Source organism: Bos indicus x Bos taurus, chromosome 7, assembly GCF_003369695.1.
Source record: "Bos indicus x Bos taurus breed Angus x Brahman F1 hybrid chromosome 7, Bos_hybrid_MaternalHap_v2.0, whole genome shotgun sequence".
NCBI lineage: Eukaryota > Metazoa > Chordata > Mammalia > Artiodactyla > Bovidae > Bos > Bos indicus x Bos taurus.
Window position 1 is genome coordinate 98,488,706 of NC_040082.1, and position 16,102 is coordinate 98,504,807.

General features: G+C 46.3%; 1 protein-coding gene and 1 pseudogene across 12 annotated transcripts in view; both read right to left on the reverse strand.

Moving 5' to 3' along the window:
- CACNA1A (calcium voltage-gated channel subunit alpha1 A) overlaps positions 1-16,102 on the reverse strand; it is a 379,358-nt gene that overhangs the window by 341,359 nt on the left and 21,897 nt on the right. For all 12 annotated transcript variants that reach the window (XM_027547946.1, XM_027547955.1, XM_027547945.1 and 9 more), the window contains exon 2: positions 7,130-7,458. In XM_027547946.1, coding sequence (XP_027403747.1) covers positions 7,130-7,404 — 275 coding nt within the window. In that variant the 5' untranslated portion in view covers positions 7,405-7,458. The remainder of the gene's footprint in view (positions 1-7,129; positions 7,459-16,102) is intronic.
- On the reverse strand, positions 9,379-10,447 carry LOC113896377 (annotated as a pseudogene).

Sequence of the window (16,102 nt, forward strand, 5' to 3'; positions counted from 1 at the left end):
TCTGTCCATCGGAACTTTCCAGGCAAGAATACTGGAGTCAGGTGCCATTTCCTCTTCCAGGGAATCTTCCCACCTCAGGGATCGAACCTGCCTCTCCTGTAGCTCCTGCACTGGCTGGCATTCTTTACCACTGAGCCACCTAGGAAGCCCATATGATTCAGAATTACCATATGATCCAGCAATTCCCTCCCATTCTGTGTACCAGACCCAGTGGAGCTGAAAGCAGGGTCTCAAAGATAGATATAGATATATACGTATTTTCACAGCAGCATTGTTCATAATCACCAAAAGGCAGAAAGAACCCAAGTGTCCATCAGTGGACGAATGGATAAACAAAATGCAGTTCATTCACACAGTGGAATAGTATTCAGCCTCAAAAAAGAACTAAGTTCTGACACGTGTGACATGGATGAACCTTGAGGACATTATGCTAAAAGGCAAATGCTGTATGATTCCACATATGAGGTCCCCAGAACAGCCACATTCATAGAGACAGAAAGTAGAATGGTGGTTGCCGAAAGAAGGGGGAGAGGGATGGGAGCTAGTACTTAATGGGGACAGAGTTTCAGTTTTGCAAAATGAAAAGAGTTCTAGAGATGAATGGCGGTGGTGGCTGCATAAAAATATGAATGTACTGAACGTCACCATTTCAGAGTGGTGAAAATGGCAAATTTTATGTCTATTTCACTACAATTTGTAAAAAGAGATATGACTACCAAATGTAAGAGACAGACTTTCTCAGTTCAAAGAAACTGACTGTAAAAAGACAAGCAGGAAAATCCGAATGTGGACTGTAAATTAGATGACATTTAAAAATCATTGTTAATTTTGTCAGTGTGATAGCAGTAAGAAAATACGTATGTGCTTTTAAGAGATGTAGACGGAAGATTGTAAAATCATATGAGGTCTGGAATTTGCTTTAAATAAAAATAAAGAGAAAAATGGACTTATAAGTCTAAATGCTGATAATTATATTTGGGTAATGGGTATGTGGGTTTCTCTCTACTCTTAGTGTATTTGAATATTTTCAGAATAAGCTCGTGCGTGCGTGCTCAGTCATGCCCGACTCTTTTCCACCCTGTGAACTGCAGCATTCCAGGCTCCTTTGTCCATGGGATTCTCTAGACAAGAACACTGGAGTGGCGTGCCATTTCCTCCTCCCAGAGATTGAGCTCCATGTTCTGTGTCTCCCGTATTGTTAGGCAGATTCTTTACCACTGTGACACCTGGGAAGCCCTTAAAAGCTCTTACAAAACACAGGATAACTTTCAAAAATTAAAGCCACTTAAAAATGTTTATCTCTTTTAACATTTTGATTTTTGTAGATTTTATAGTGCATATAATAATTTTAGTGGAATATTTATATAAACACATAAATAAAAATATGTTAATGGAAAGATGTTCAAAATCAGTAATTATTAGTGAAATACAAATCAAAACTACAATGAAGTATCACCCCACACTGGTCAGAAATGACCATTATTAAAAAGTCTACAAATAAGAAGTGCCGTAGAGGGTGTGGAGAAAGGGGAACCCTCCCACACTGTTGATGGGAATGTGAGGAAGAGCCACTATGGAGAACCATACGGAGGTTCCTCAGTGAACCAGAAACAGAGTTGCCATGTGCTCCAGCAGTGCCACTCCTGGGCGTTTATCTGGGCAAACCCAATTTGAAAAGATACATGCACCCCACGGTTCACAGCAGCACTGTCCACCACAGCCGGAACGCGGGACCACCCTCAAACGTCCATCAACAGGGGACTAGATAAAGAAGACATGGTGCACAAATACAGCGGAAGGGCACTCAGCTAGAAAAAGAAAAAGACACTGCCATTTGCAGCAACACTGGTAAACCCAGAGATTGTCATACTGAGTGAAGTAAGTCAAACAAAGACAAATCTAAGATATTGCTTATATGTGGAATCTAAGAAAGGGTACAGATGAACTTATCTACAAAGCAAACAGAGTTACAGATGTAGAGAACAAACTCATGGTTACCAGGGGTAAGGGGGCAAATGATAAATTGGGAGATAGGGATTGACATATATACAATACTATATACATATATATATTAAATAGATAACTAATAAATATCCACTGTATAGCATAAGGAACTCTACTCAACACGCTGTAATGGCCTATACAAGAAAAGAATCTAAAAAAGAGTGGATATATGTATATGCATAACTGATTCACTTTGCCTTACAGCAGAAACTAACACAACACTGCAACTCAACTATACTCCAAGAAAGCTGTGGTACATATACACAATGGAGTATTACTCAGCCATTAAAAAGAATACATTTGAATCAGTTCTAATGAGGTGGATGAAACTGGAGCCTATTATACAGAGTGAAGTAAGCCAGAAAGAAAAACACCAATACAGTATACTAACGCATATATATGGAATTTAGAAAGATGGTAACAATAACCCTGTGTACGAGACAGCAAAAGAGACACTGATGTATAGAACAGTCTTATGGACTCTGTGGGAGAGGGAGAGGGTGGGAAGATTTGGGAGAATGGCATTGAAACATGTATAATACCATGTATGAAACTAGTCGCCAGTCCAGGTTCGATGCACGATACTGGATGCTTGGGGCTGGTGCACTGGGATGACCCAGAGGGATAGTATGGGGAGGGAGGAGGGAGGAGGGTTCAGGATGGGGAACACAGGTATACCTGTGGCGGATTCATTTCGATATTTGGCAAAACTAATACAATATTGTAAAGTTTAAAAATAAAATAAAATTAAAAAAAATTTTTTTTAAATACAAAAATCCTATAGTTTAAAAAGAAAAGAAAAGATATACGCACCCCTATGTTTATATCAGCACTATTCACGATGGCCAGGACATGGAGACAACCTACACGTCCATTGACCACTGAATGAATAAACATGTACACATATACAATGGAATATTACTCAGTCGTGAAAAGTGAAATAATGCCAGCACTTGCAGCCACATGAATAGACCTAGAGATGATCACACTAAGTGAATCAACTCAGAAAGAGAAAGACAAATACAATATGATATCACTTACACGTGGGATCTAAAAAAAGACACAAATGAACTTACAAAACAGAAACACACTCAAAGACATAAAGAACAGACCTATGGTTGCCGAGCTGGAGGGGAGGTGAAGAGGGAAGGACTGGGAGTTTGGGATTAGCAGAAGCAAGCTACTGTACACAGAACAGATAAACGACACGGTTCTACTACATGGCACAGGGAACTATGTTCAATATCCTATAATAAACCCTAATGGAAAAGAAAAATAGGCAATAAACAACAAAAATAAAGCTGAAAAAATATGTACACGCGCTGAAAATGTGTTGGCTTTGCTGGCAGAGGTAGGCGTTCAGAAGTTTGGAGATTATGGCTAGAAAGATTCTCCAGGACTATTTTATGGTCCCAGAAAGAGACTGGGGGAAAGCGATGGCAAGCTAAGGCAGAAGTTAACCATCCAGTGAGGCTGTGGTAGACGAGACACCTAATCCCGTGGTTCTTCTGTCTTTCTCCCTGATGTGATTGACTTTCTTTGTTTTCTGAGTTAGCGGAAAGCAAATCTTTGCCACTTACTATTTGGCAAGTAAAAACTCTTTGGCCAAATGATAAAGAGCTTGAGTTTCAGAGTCTGACAGGCCGGAGTTCGAATCTCAGTTCTGCCACTTTCTAGCAAGTTACTTTGCCTATCCCACCCTCTCTGGTTTCATCTGTAATGTACAGATAATGCAGAATCTACAGCGGACAGAGGTATGACAAGAAGTATCAAGCAGGGCTTCCCTGGTAGCTCAGTGGCAAAGAATCTGCCTGCCAATGCAGGAGACACGGGTTCAATCCTTGATCCGGGGAGATCCCACGGCCGCGGAGCAACTAAGCCTACGCGCCACCACTATTGAGCCTGTGCTCTGGCGCCTGGGCACCACAATGACTCAAGCCCATGCACCCTAGAGCCTGTGCTCTGCAACAAGAAAGCCACAGGAATGAGAAGCCCAAGCACCACGACTCAAGAGTAGCCCTCGCTCACCACAACTAGAGAAAAGCCCACGCAGCAACGAAGACCCAGCACAGCCATAAATAAACATTTTTTTAAAAAGTGTCTGGCATACAGTAGGTGGCCAATAAACATTAGCTGTCATTATTGTTAGAAATTATAGTTATCATTTCCCTTGAGCAACGGGTTTTTTAATTCTTTAATTCACTGACACTTTTCCTTATCCCCAAAATCTCTTTTCTGCAGGTCATCTGATATAACTCATTCTAACCCCTTAAAGAAGCTTTGCTGTTTCTTTGAGAGTTAATCAAATTTCTTTTTCAATAAAAAATAAAACAAGAGGAGAATGGAAATAAATGGGAAAAGAGAGGAGAGAGCAGGTGAATCCTAGAGAGGGGATAATGAAAGTGAAAAAGTGAAAGTTGCTCAGTCATGTCTGACTCTTTGCAAACCCATGGACTATACAATCCATGAAATTCTCTGGGCCAGAATATTGGAGTGGGTAGCTGTTCCCTTCTCCAGGGCATCTTCCCAACCCAGGGATCGAACCCAGGTCTCTGGCATTGCAATCAAATTCTTCATCATCTGAGCCACCAGGGAAGCCCAGAGAGGGGATAATAGAGGAGCGGTATTTAGCGTTGCAGCTGCATTTATTAGATGCACCATTTCCTTGCTGGATCAGACAGTAAAGAATCTGCTTGCAATGCAGGAGACGTGGGTTCAATCCCTGGGTCAGGAAGATCCCCTGGAGAAAGGAATGGCTACCCACTCCAGTATTCTTGCCTGGAGAATTCCTTGGGCAGAGGAACCTGGTGGGCTACAGTGCATGGGATTGCAAAGAGTCAGAAACAACTGAGCAACAAACACTTTAGGGCTTCCCTGGTGGCTCAGTAGGTAAAGAATCCACCTGCAATGCAGATGTGGGTTCAGTGCCTGAGTCAGGAAGATTCCCTGGAGAAGGAAATGGCAACCCACTCCAGTATGTTTGCCTGGGAAATCCCATGGACAGAAGAGCCTGGTGGGCTATACAGTCCATGGGGTCGCAAGAGTCAGACAGGACTTAGCGACTAAAACACCGGTTATTTATGAAATATGAAATGATAGGTGGGTGGATGGATGGATGAATATATTGAGGAATAGAAGGATGGGTAGAGAGATGGAAGACTAGACAGAGATATAGATCAGTGGGTATATGAATGGCATACGGATGGATGGGTGAACAAATGGAAGATGGATGGGTGGGTGGGAGGTTGGATGAATAGAAACAGGGAAGGCCAATGGATGAATGAATGGATGGGAGGAAAGACAGGGAGATGATGAACTGATAGACGCATAAAAAAGATGGGTGAGTAAATGGATGGATGGATGGATAGAAATATGTGTAGGTAAAGGGAGGGAGGGGTGGGGAGATGGATGAATGAATAGATGGATAGGAAGATTGCTGAGTGGATGGATGGATGGGTGGATGGATGAACAGATGATGGACGGTCCAGTAGGAAGGTGGGTGGGCGGGTGGCTAGATGTATGGATGGAGAGGAGCGAATGTCAAAAGGAAGACAGCATGGGCAAAAAAAAATAGTTTGGTTACACCATTTCCTATTATATGTGATGCCCAAACATGCCACCAGATGTCAGTCTAACCTCAGGAAACCATGTCAGAGTCCACATTGGAGCCACCTTTTTCACTTTACCTGAAGCCCTCTGATTCAAAACAAACACTGGCTCATTTGGATAATAATCAAACCAGTCAATCCTAAAGAAAATCAACCCTGAATACTCAATGGAAGGACTGATGCTTCAGCCAAAGCTCCATAACTTTGGCCACATGATGAGAAGATCCGACTCACTGGAAAAGACCCTGATGTTGGGAAAGACTGAAGGCAGGAGGAGAAGGAGACGACAGAGAATGAGATGGTTGGATGGCATCACTGATTCAATGGACGGGAGTTTGAGCAAGCTCCGGGAGATAGTGAAGGACAGGGAAGCCTGGTGTGCTGCAGTGCATGGGGTCAAAAAGAGTCGGACACAACTGAGTGACTGAACATTTTGATAATACAGTTTTCATTGCATTCTGTAATTATACTTCCCTCATCACTACAGCCAGAACCCAACTGGCACTATAACCCAGTTCCCTCTTCAAGCAGACAGAAAATGGGGATGAGGGGCACGAGGTGGGGGAGGCCGGAGCCTAAGCCTAGTGATGAAGTTGCTAGTTTCCAAGAGGTCAGACCTGGCAGGTATGAGGTGGGTGGGAGAAGGGATTTCTGGGGCTACAAGAGTGATTAGCAACCCTGACAGCCTCAGCTCCAATAGCCTTGAATTCGTATTCACATCCCACTTGCCTGCTGTCTGCCCAAGAATGCCCCCAGCTCTAAGCCTTGGCCAAAGAAGCTCTTGAGAAAAAGAGAAAGAAAAAAAGCACCGGCTCTCCCTCCATATGGGGGACTGAACCTTCTTCACACAAACCGCTTCTAATCTTAAACAGCCTGGAAAGATGTCACGGTGGAGAGCGAGCCCCCGGAGCCATTTGTAACCCCACTCGTCCATCCAATGATGGCTCCCAGGAGAAGACCCACTTTCAGGGTCACTGGCCAAGAGAAAGGGAACCCGGGATCAGAATCACCACATCCTCCCAAACCCCCACCCCCACTCCCACACCACTTTTCAGGTTTAGACTGAAGCCTTGAGGTAACAGTGTGATTTCCTCTTTCCACCCCTCACCTGCCCACCCCATCCCCCCACCCCACCCCCACCCCCACCCCCGAGAAAGGAGCATTTCTCAGCCTGGTTCGGGAATGTCCATCCCATGGGAAATATTTGCCGACCCCTCTGAGTGGACACTCACAGAGCAGGATCCTGAGCACGCCCTGCCACGCCCACAATTAACCCCTTTGCTGCTGCACCGTGTGTGCCCCGGGGGTTCACCGAAGGGACTCAAGGCAGCGGCTATGCGATCAACTGGTAGGAAAGGAATTGGAGACTTCAGCAACCAGCCATACGAATGGCCCCCCCTCCCCCGCCCCAGAAGCTTGTCAGAAATAGGCGTTTCCTGACCCCAAGAGACCCCGGTTTACTGCTGCTCCCCATCCCGGGATGCTGGGGGTCGGTCGCCCACCCCGTGCATACTCACTCCCATTCTTTCCTTCTGGCCTGCGGAGTGCTGTGGATTTTGTGCGCCTGGTGGGCCAAGATGACATCGCGGTGGTCGACCACGCCGCCCCGTCGCTTCAGAGGGGGCCCCTCGCAGCTGCCGCCGCTCATCAGGTGGGACCGCGCGTCCGGCGGGACCGCTGTGCCCGCGGGGGCGCCGTCCGGACCTGAGGGGCCCAAGCCGCGGTCGTACAGGGCATCATAGTAACTGCGGGGCGAGAACATGGGGTCCAGGACCCGGGAGGACTTCGACATCCATGGGCCTCACTCAGAAATCCCAGGGTCTTCTGCCTCCAGCCCGGGAGGAAACTAGAGGAGGAGACAGGAGAGAGCAAGAAAGAGGAAAGGTGAGGGAGATGCAGAGAGAAGGGCGCTCAGGGGACCAGGACCGCACAGGCGACCAGCCTCCTTCACAGGAAGTCAAAAAACACCCCAGGACCGGCCCAACGGGAATTAGTATTTCCTTGGCAACTCAGGCCTGGGAAGCCAGTTCTTAGGAGCTGCCCGGCAACCAAGGCAGCACTGTGGCGCAAAAGACCGCGGAGGCTGTGTCGCAGGACACTCGCTCCACTTCCCAGGTGCCGGCCACCGAGGGCGGTTCTGGTGATTTCTCAGCATCTCAGCGTTCTCTGCAAAATGGGCCGCCAGGAGCCTACTTGTTCACTCTCCTCTGGTCCCTGGATCCTCTGAGCTCCAGAGAGTCACTTAGAAAACTAAAAGGGGGAGTTTATGGGTTGGCTTTAAAACCCACACAGGATATGGCCATCTGTGAGTGAGCCCTGCCCTTTGCCACCTTGGCTGGTTTTTTAAAAAGAGAAAATGGGGACTTCCCTGGGGTGGACACTTCCACTGCAGGGGATGTGGGTTTGATCCCTGGTCTGGGAACTCAGATCCCACATGCTGTGAGGCATAGCCAAAAAAATAAATTTAAAAAATTTTAATAAAAGAGAAAAGGGACAGAGTTCTTGTCCTTTATGAATGCATCAGGTGGTTAAACCCCAGAGGGTCTGAGAGCTGGGAAAAAGCTTTGTCTCCATGTCATTCACTTATTCACTCAACAAACGCCGAGTGAGCAGCCGCTGCATGCAGGTCTTGCGCTGGCTGCCGGGGACACAGTGTGGATGAGACAAACAAATGTCACCCTTATGCTGGAATGGAGGTTCTAGAGGGGGAGGCAGCCTGTGGAGAAAATAAATACCTCATGTGGAGCCTGGGAGTTGAAAAGTGCTGTGGAGGGACTTCCCTGGTGGCCCAGCGGATATGAATCTGCCCTTGAATGTGGGGGGACACCTGTTCGATCCCTGGTCTGGGAAGACTCCACATGCAGCGGAGCCACTAAACCCATGTGCCACAACTACTGAACCTGTGCTCTAGAGCCCGGGAGCCGCAAATACCGAGCCCAGTGTCTGCAGCTATGGAGACCCACACACCCAGAGCTCAAGCTCCAAAGCAAGAGAAGCCTCAAACGGCGTGAAGCCCAAGCGCCACAACTAAAGAGTAGCCCCCTGCTTGCCGCAACCAGAGAAAAGCCCAAGCAGCGACGGAGACCCAGCACAGCCATATGAATAAATAAAAATTGTTCAAAGTGCCATGGAGGGCAATTCAGCAGGAGAGGTATATTCATTTGCTGGAGTTGCCGTAACAAAGTACCACATGCAGGGTGCCTTAAACAACAGCAATCTATTTCCTCCCAGTTCTGAAGGCTACAGTTGGAGATCAAGGGGGTCAGCAAGGCTGGTTTCTTCGGAGGCCTCTCTCCTTGGCTCGTAGACTGCCGTCTTCTCCCTGTGTCTTCTCATGGTCTCCCCTCGGGGTATGTGTGTGTCTTAATGTCCTTCTAATTTTACTTTGTATGCATGCCTGCTAAACTGCTTCAGTCATGCCCGACTTCTTGCAACCCTATGGACTGTAGCCCACCAGGCTGCTCTGTCCATGGGATCCCCCAAGCAATACTGGAGTGGGTTGTCATGCGCTCCTCCAGGGAATCTTCCCAACCCAGGGGTCAAACCCGAGTCTCTTACATTTCCTGTATTGGCAGCCGGGTTCTTTACCACTAGCATCACCTGGGAAGCCCCTAATTGCCTCTTTTTTCTTCTCTCATTTTTTTTCTTTTTTCTTTCCCACTCCAAATGATACGAGAACTTAATTTTAATTAAAAAAAAATCCTCTTTTTAACCTGGTCCTTTGCCCCACCACTAGAAAGCAGGTTTATTGCTAAAAACAATTCATTTATTTGAGCATATTCTTTTTAGGCAATTTTTACTTTTTCCACCGTTGTAGCACCACTCGGTATTTCTGTCAGTCTTCTCTTCAAACACTTTTTTTTTTCCAGGAGAATCTGCATCACCATCTCTATTTCTGCTTATTTATCCTCTCCCATTAGAAGAGCCAGTGTATCTCCCACTTTCAACCTTCTTCTCGTCTTCCATAATTTTTCCCCTATTCAGCCTGAGTCCACCTTTGGAGCGTTCACTTATTTCTTCCACTATCTGGGTCTGGCTTCAGGATAACATCCTATGGAAAAGACTACACCACTTTCACCTAATAAAGATTGTCTCTGACCACCCTGGGTTTGTCCTCGGGCTTCTCTTCTTGCTCACTCATCTCATTTATGGTCACACTCTTCATCAGAGTCCCCTTCATCTTCTGATTTTTTTCATCATCTTTTTAGTAGATTTCTTAGAGTTTATATGACTTTTGAGTCTTTCGGAAAGTGGGAATATAGATTCTGAAGATATTAAAAGCCTTGGGGGAACTTCCCTGGTGGTCTAGTGGTTAAGACTGTCTTCCAAGGTAGGAGGTGTGGGTTCAATCCCTAGTCAGTGAGTTAAGATCCCACATGTTTCGCAACCAAAAATTAAAATAGTACAGAAGCAATACTGTAACAAATTCAATAAAGACTTTTAAAAAAACATGGTCCACATCAAAAAAAAATTCTTAAAAAAACTAAAAAAAAAAAGTGAACATAAAAGCCCTGGAGATCTCAGTGAGATGATGTTATAAAAGAGTATTTTATGGGAATTCCCTGGTGGTCCAGTGGTTAGGAATCCACACTTCCTGTACTTCCACTGCAGGAGGCCTGGTTTCCATCCCTGGTTGGGGAACCAAGATCCTGCAAGCTTTGACATGTGGCAAAAAAGAAAAAAAAAGTTTTATAATATTATGCATTTAACTTGATGCTAGAAAAATAGAAGTATCAGTTACAGGAAAGCACAGTGTCTGTGTGAAGGTGTCTGCAGTCTCCAATCCAGGCATCTGGCTTTCTTAAAATACTGCTGGGCAATCTGACACTAGTCATACCCGTGGTGCATATGACCTTCCCAGGTCCTCAAAGTCAAGAGAAACTGAACACCAGCATCCTTGGGCTTTTGACCTGGATCTCCAGCCAGCAGGAGCAGCCAGGCAGTCCAGGGGGCAGACAGCCTCAGCCCACCAGGTTCCTACGGCCCTACAGCACCCACCTCCAGGGTCTACAGGGCATCCCAAGCTGATCAGGCCAAGGCAGGACACGAGGGATTCATGTGGAGGCCTAGCAGGAATGCAGCCAGGGGAGAGGAGCCTTAATTATGTCTGTAAAGGCTCTATCTCCAAATATGGTCCCATGCTGGGACTTCCCTGGCAGTCTTACTGGTTAAGACTTTGCCTTCCAACGCAGGGCGGGGCGGGTTCCATCCCTGGTCAGAGAGCTAAGATCCCACATACCGTGGGGCCAAAAAACCAAAACATAAAACAGAAACAATATTGTAACAAATTCAATAAAGACTTTAAAAATGGCCCATGTCAAAAGAAAAAAAAATCTTTAAGAAAAAATACAGTCACATGCTACTGTGGGTTAGAACTGTACCACATGAATTTGGGGGCAGGAGACACAATTCTGCTCACCACAGGATGACAGGAAGTGGTGGGTGGGCTATTGTATTAAATAAGGGTGGGAGATGGCCTCTCTGAGGAAGTGACATCTGAACCTTGAAGCAGTAGCCATGCTGGGTATGAGAGAAGAGCATTCCAGGCAGAGAACAGCATGTGCAAAGGTCCTGAGGCAGGGCTGTGTGTGATTTGCTCAAGGAACAATGAGGAGGCCTGAGTGGCTGTGAGAGTAGAAGCGTAATAGGGTTGAGGGTGGGGAGGTAATGGAGCAGATCACACAGGACCTTGTGAGCCACGGGAAGAAAATTTTTCTTGTTCCTTCTAGGAGTGAGATGGCCCATGGTGTTCAGATCCACAGCTTACCCAACAACATATTTTCAACCCAAACTGAGTTTTTCCACCTAACAGCCCCCCATCACTAGCCTCCCAGTGTCTGTCCAAGAAAAGGAAATCCACAGGAAGGCCAGCCTGAATGACACAGAATTAGGAGCCTAAATCCCATGCATAAACATTGCAAGAGTCACCTCAACACCCAGAGGTGTAAGAAGATGGTGCAAAGAAACGGGAGTGGGAGTGGAGGCTTATCTCCCTGCTGACTATTTCTTCTTGCTCTGCTTGAAGGCTTCCAAGAAGTAAGAACGTTCCCTCTCCTAAGTAAGCCTCTCCTAAGTAGATCAACTCAATATCAGTTTAATGAACGCTGTTTCCCTCCAGGGAGGTTTCTTTTTTCAAATCTTGTAACTAATGGAGTTTAATAGGCCTATCTTCATGACGCCTTTAAGGTTCAATTTACTCCCATGAAAACTTACTCTTAATCGCCTACAATCGTGAATTTATAAAGCCTTTTGTGTTTTTCTAAATACATTCCCTTCGCATTGAAGAAAAAAAAAAAGCCTTTTATTCCTTTTATAAGCACTTATGCCTCAAAGGCATTTTCCTTCCCATTTTATAGAAATAAAACTGAAGACTGGGACTTCCCAGGTGGTCCAGTGGCTAAGACTCCCCGCTCCCAATTGCAAGGGGCCTGGGTTTGATCCCTGGTCAGGGAACTAGATCCCACATGCCAGATCTGAAAAAGAAGAGTTTGCATGCTGCAACTAAAAAAGATCCTGCATGTTTCAACTAAGACCTGGTGCAGCCAAAATAAATATATGTGTGTGTACACACACACACACACACTTTTAAAAAACTAAGGATAAAAGGAAGGTTCAAGTGTCTTGCTACCTGTTCCATTTCTACTTCCTGGAGTCGCCCCTCCCATTCCCCAAAATGTGCTTACTGTGTCAATATTAAAGAAAGAATTCACCACAGGGAACTATATTCACTATTTTTGTGATAACCTATAAGAGAAAAGAATCTGGAAAGGAATAGATATAGACACAGATTATAAAACTGAATCACTGGGCTGTATACCTGAAACTGAGGTAGAAATTGCTAGGCAGTCAGTGTGAGACTGAGACCTCAGTCTTTTTTTCAGTAAACATCTCACTCTACTAACCTAAAGCTATATCCTTTGTTCCAGTTTCCTGACTTTCAGAGGAATGCATCCTTGGTCTGGTAGATCATCAACACTCAGATGCAGGACAGGACAACCATTAACTCCTGGCCCTCTTATCTAAAAGAAAAGCAACAGGTAGACCATCAACTTTTGGCCCATATCTGATCCTCTGTGAAATGGCCAGGGCTCGTAAGATAGGGTCACACGATGGTGACTGAAAGTGTGAGACTTAGAAACTGGGGATCAAAAGAAGCCATAAAGATGCCAAGTTAAACACTGTAACCTTTAAACTGATTGGCTAGAAATGACATACGTTAAGGACAAGAGCCAACCAAAAAAGTACAGATCGATACTAGAAAGGATATAATGCTGTTAAGTGCTGTAAGCATTTTAATTATAAATGCTGTAAGTCCCACATTTGGGGGCACTTCAGTGTCTCTCAGTGTCTATGCTGAGAGCTTTATTCTTTTCGTCTCTTTAAAATAAATCCTATGTGTTTGCTACTGTGATTGATTGCATGTTTGTTAAGTTCATTCTTCAGCTCTGTGAACATGAATTCAGATTCCTGTTTCAATACTAACACAACACTGAAAATCAATCATACTTTAAAATTTTTGAAAAATGAAAAGAACCTAGCTTACAACTTGGATGTTCCGTGTAGTATCCCCAATGCAACTAAAACCCCAGAGCCAAGGCGTGATGGAAAAAGCTTCAGGCACCTAGAGAAGGGAGGTTTGTACCTGGGAAGATGGGAGACGGAGTGGGAAAGACAAAACCTAAGGCACAGGCCCAAGTGCCATCTTTTGAGACATCCACCTGCTGGTCCCACAGGCTCAAGACAGAAACCTCCCTTCCCTGCTCCTTCTCTACAGCCCTTTGCTCCCAATATCCCCCATCTCATCACAGGCCTCCCAATTTAACTTGGTGCCCAAATCACATGGTTCTCCCTTTCCCTTCACTCTCTGATTGAAAGCCATCAGCTGGTGCCATCCATTCACCTCCAAAATAGATCCCATATGCAATCACTTTCCTCCATGGCAAAGCCTCCCTCGCTGCTGGCCTGGACTTGGGCAGTTGCCTCTCCTGGGCCAGCTGGCTTTCTCACTCCCCACGTCCAGCCTGCATTCTGCTCTGCAGTCAGTGGGGAAGCTTCTGAAAAGAGCCAGTCACTCTTTTGCTCTTAGAGAAATAAAAGCCACTCCCTACAGGCTGCCCCAACCCCTCCCCTTCCCCCTCTTGCCTCTAAGCTCCAGAGTCACTGGCCTGGCCACTCCTGGTCTCTGCCAAGCTCATTCCATCTTTGCAATTGCTGTTCCCTCTTCCTAGTGGAGCAGCGCTAAACAATTTGCCTGCCAGTGCAGAAGACACAAGAGCTGCAAGAGACACGGGTTCGAACCCTGGGTCTGGAAGACCCCCTGGAGTAGGAAACGGCAACCCACTCTAGTATATCTTGTGTGGAAAATCCCACGGACAGAGGAGACTGGTGGGCTAGAGTCCATGGGGTCACAAAGAGTCGGACATGACTGAGCAAGCATGCAGACAGGCCACTTCCTAGAATGCTCTTCCCCTCGTCTGTGACGGGTCGGCTCCCTCTCATTATTCAGGCTGCGGTCGGATGTAGGCACTCCTCATCACATCCTCCAATAAGGTCTTCCTCGTGGCCTTTTGGTGTCCCCTGTAGGATGTCAGTGTTATGCATACAAGGATCTTGATCTATGTTGCTTGCCACTGGGTCCCTGACAACTTGGGCTTCCCAGGTGGCTCGATGGTAAAGGATATATGTGCCAACTTGGGTGATGCTGGTTCCATTCCTAGGTCGGGAAGATCTGTAGCCCACCAGTCCATAAGGTTGCAAAGAGTCAGACACAACTGAGTGACTGAGCCTGCGTGCATTCTGAATGGATGAATGATCTTAAGGATGAGTCTACCCAAGAAAACATCACCAAACACATAGAACACTGCTCCCTGGGGTCTAGGGCAGGGAAGGGATAAATTGTGGTGGGAAAGATTTATTCCAGAGCCAGGCCCGTCAGACTCCAGCACACAATCAACTAGCTGTGTGTTCCCCAACATTATTTAATCCTCTGAGTCTCTTTCTCCTGCACAAGGTGGGGATAAGGATAAGTAGTACAGGGAGCCATAGTGAAGGGTCAGTGGGCGCCTGTCAGAGCTCTGATCACAGCGCCAGGCCATGGAAAGCACTTGGTCAACACTGGCTCTCAGGTTGACATTGTGGCAGGTGGGTGGAGCCTGGAAGCTGGATGGGTTGGGGCAGGGTAGGGGGCGATGGGGACGGCTGCTCAAGCAACACCACGGAGCTCACTCTGCAGAGCCATCACGCGCGCTTCCAACAACAGAGCCCCAGCTGCCCCGTGTGTACACACAAGAAGCAAACACATCCCCAGCCAACGGGCGCTTCCAGCCGGGGGTCCGTTCCTGGCGCCTGCGGGGCCTTGTGACCAGGTGTGCTGCTCCCTCTCTGTTTGCTCAACCACAGCACAGAGGAAATGGCAAAGCACGTGGGGTTTGCATCCCTTAGAAAGCGGCCAGGTTTCACGAACAGACGGTGCAAAGAGATGACAATGGAGGTAAAGCAAATAGAAGAAAAGAAGCGGCATTAAGCCTGAGACCACAAAAAAATCTTACTGTTAATGTAATCAGAACAGGACTTCCTCAAAGCACCAGGTATTGTGTGTATCTATTTCTCTGAATCCAAATTGGAACTGCAGCCGAGATGGGGGTTGACCCCCACTGCCAAGCCTGGACCAGCCTGAGTTGCCATAGCAACCAGATGGCACCTGGAGATGCTCCTGATGAATATAGCTGGTTGAGGAGCTATGGGAGGGGGAGCAGGGAGGCAGGGACTGCAAGGCAGTCTGCGTGGCTTCTGTGCACCACCCCCACTTGGACAGGGACAGTTACATGGCTGTGCTGGGCACCAGGATTCACCATCCATGGGTTAAACAAGTACCAATAACTCCTGAAGCAGCCTTCTCTCTCCTAAAAATCAGTAAAAGATATGGCCCCTAAAATTAGAGGACTTAAGGCTACCAAAGGGGAAACGTAGAGGGGAGGGGAGGGATAAATTAGGAGTTTGAGAGTAACATACAACACCAGATAATCAACAGGAACCTACTGTATAGAACAGGGATCTATACTCAGTATTTTGTAATAACCTATACAGGAAAAGAATCTGAAAAGGTATTTGGCCACCATACAAAGAGCCGATTCACTGAAAATAGAGCCTGAAGCTGGGAAAGATTGAGGGCAGGAGGAGAAGGGGGGCGACAGAGGACAGATGGTTGGATAGCATCACTGACTCAATAGACGTGAGTTTGAACAAACTCCGGGACATGGTGAAGGACAGAGAAGCCCAGAGTACCACAGGGTCTAAAGAGTCAGACACAGCTTAGTGACTGAAGGACATGTTCCTGAATCACTGTGAAACTGTATCACTTTTCCACATACCTGAAACTAACATAACATTGTAAATCAATTATACTTCAATTACAAAATTGAAAATAAAATTAAAAGTAGAGAAAAAACATTCTCTAAAGCTTCACGGGCTCCTTAGACCCATTAGAGAAG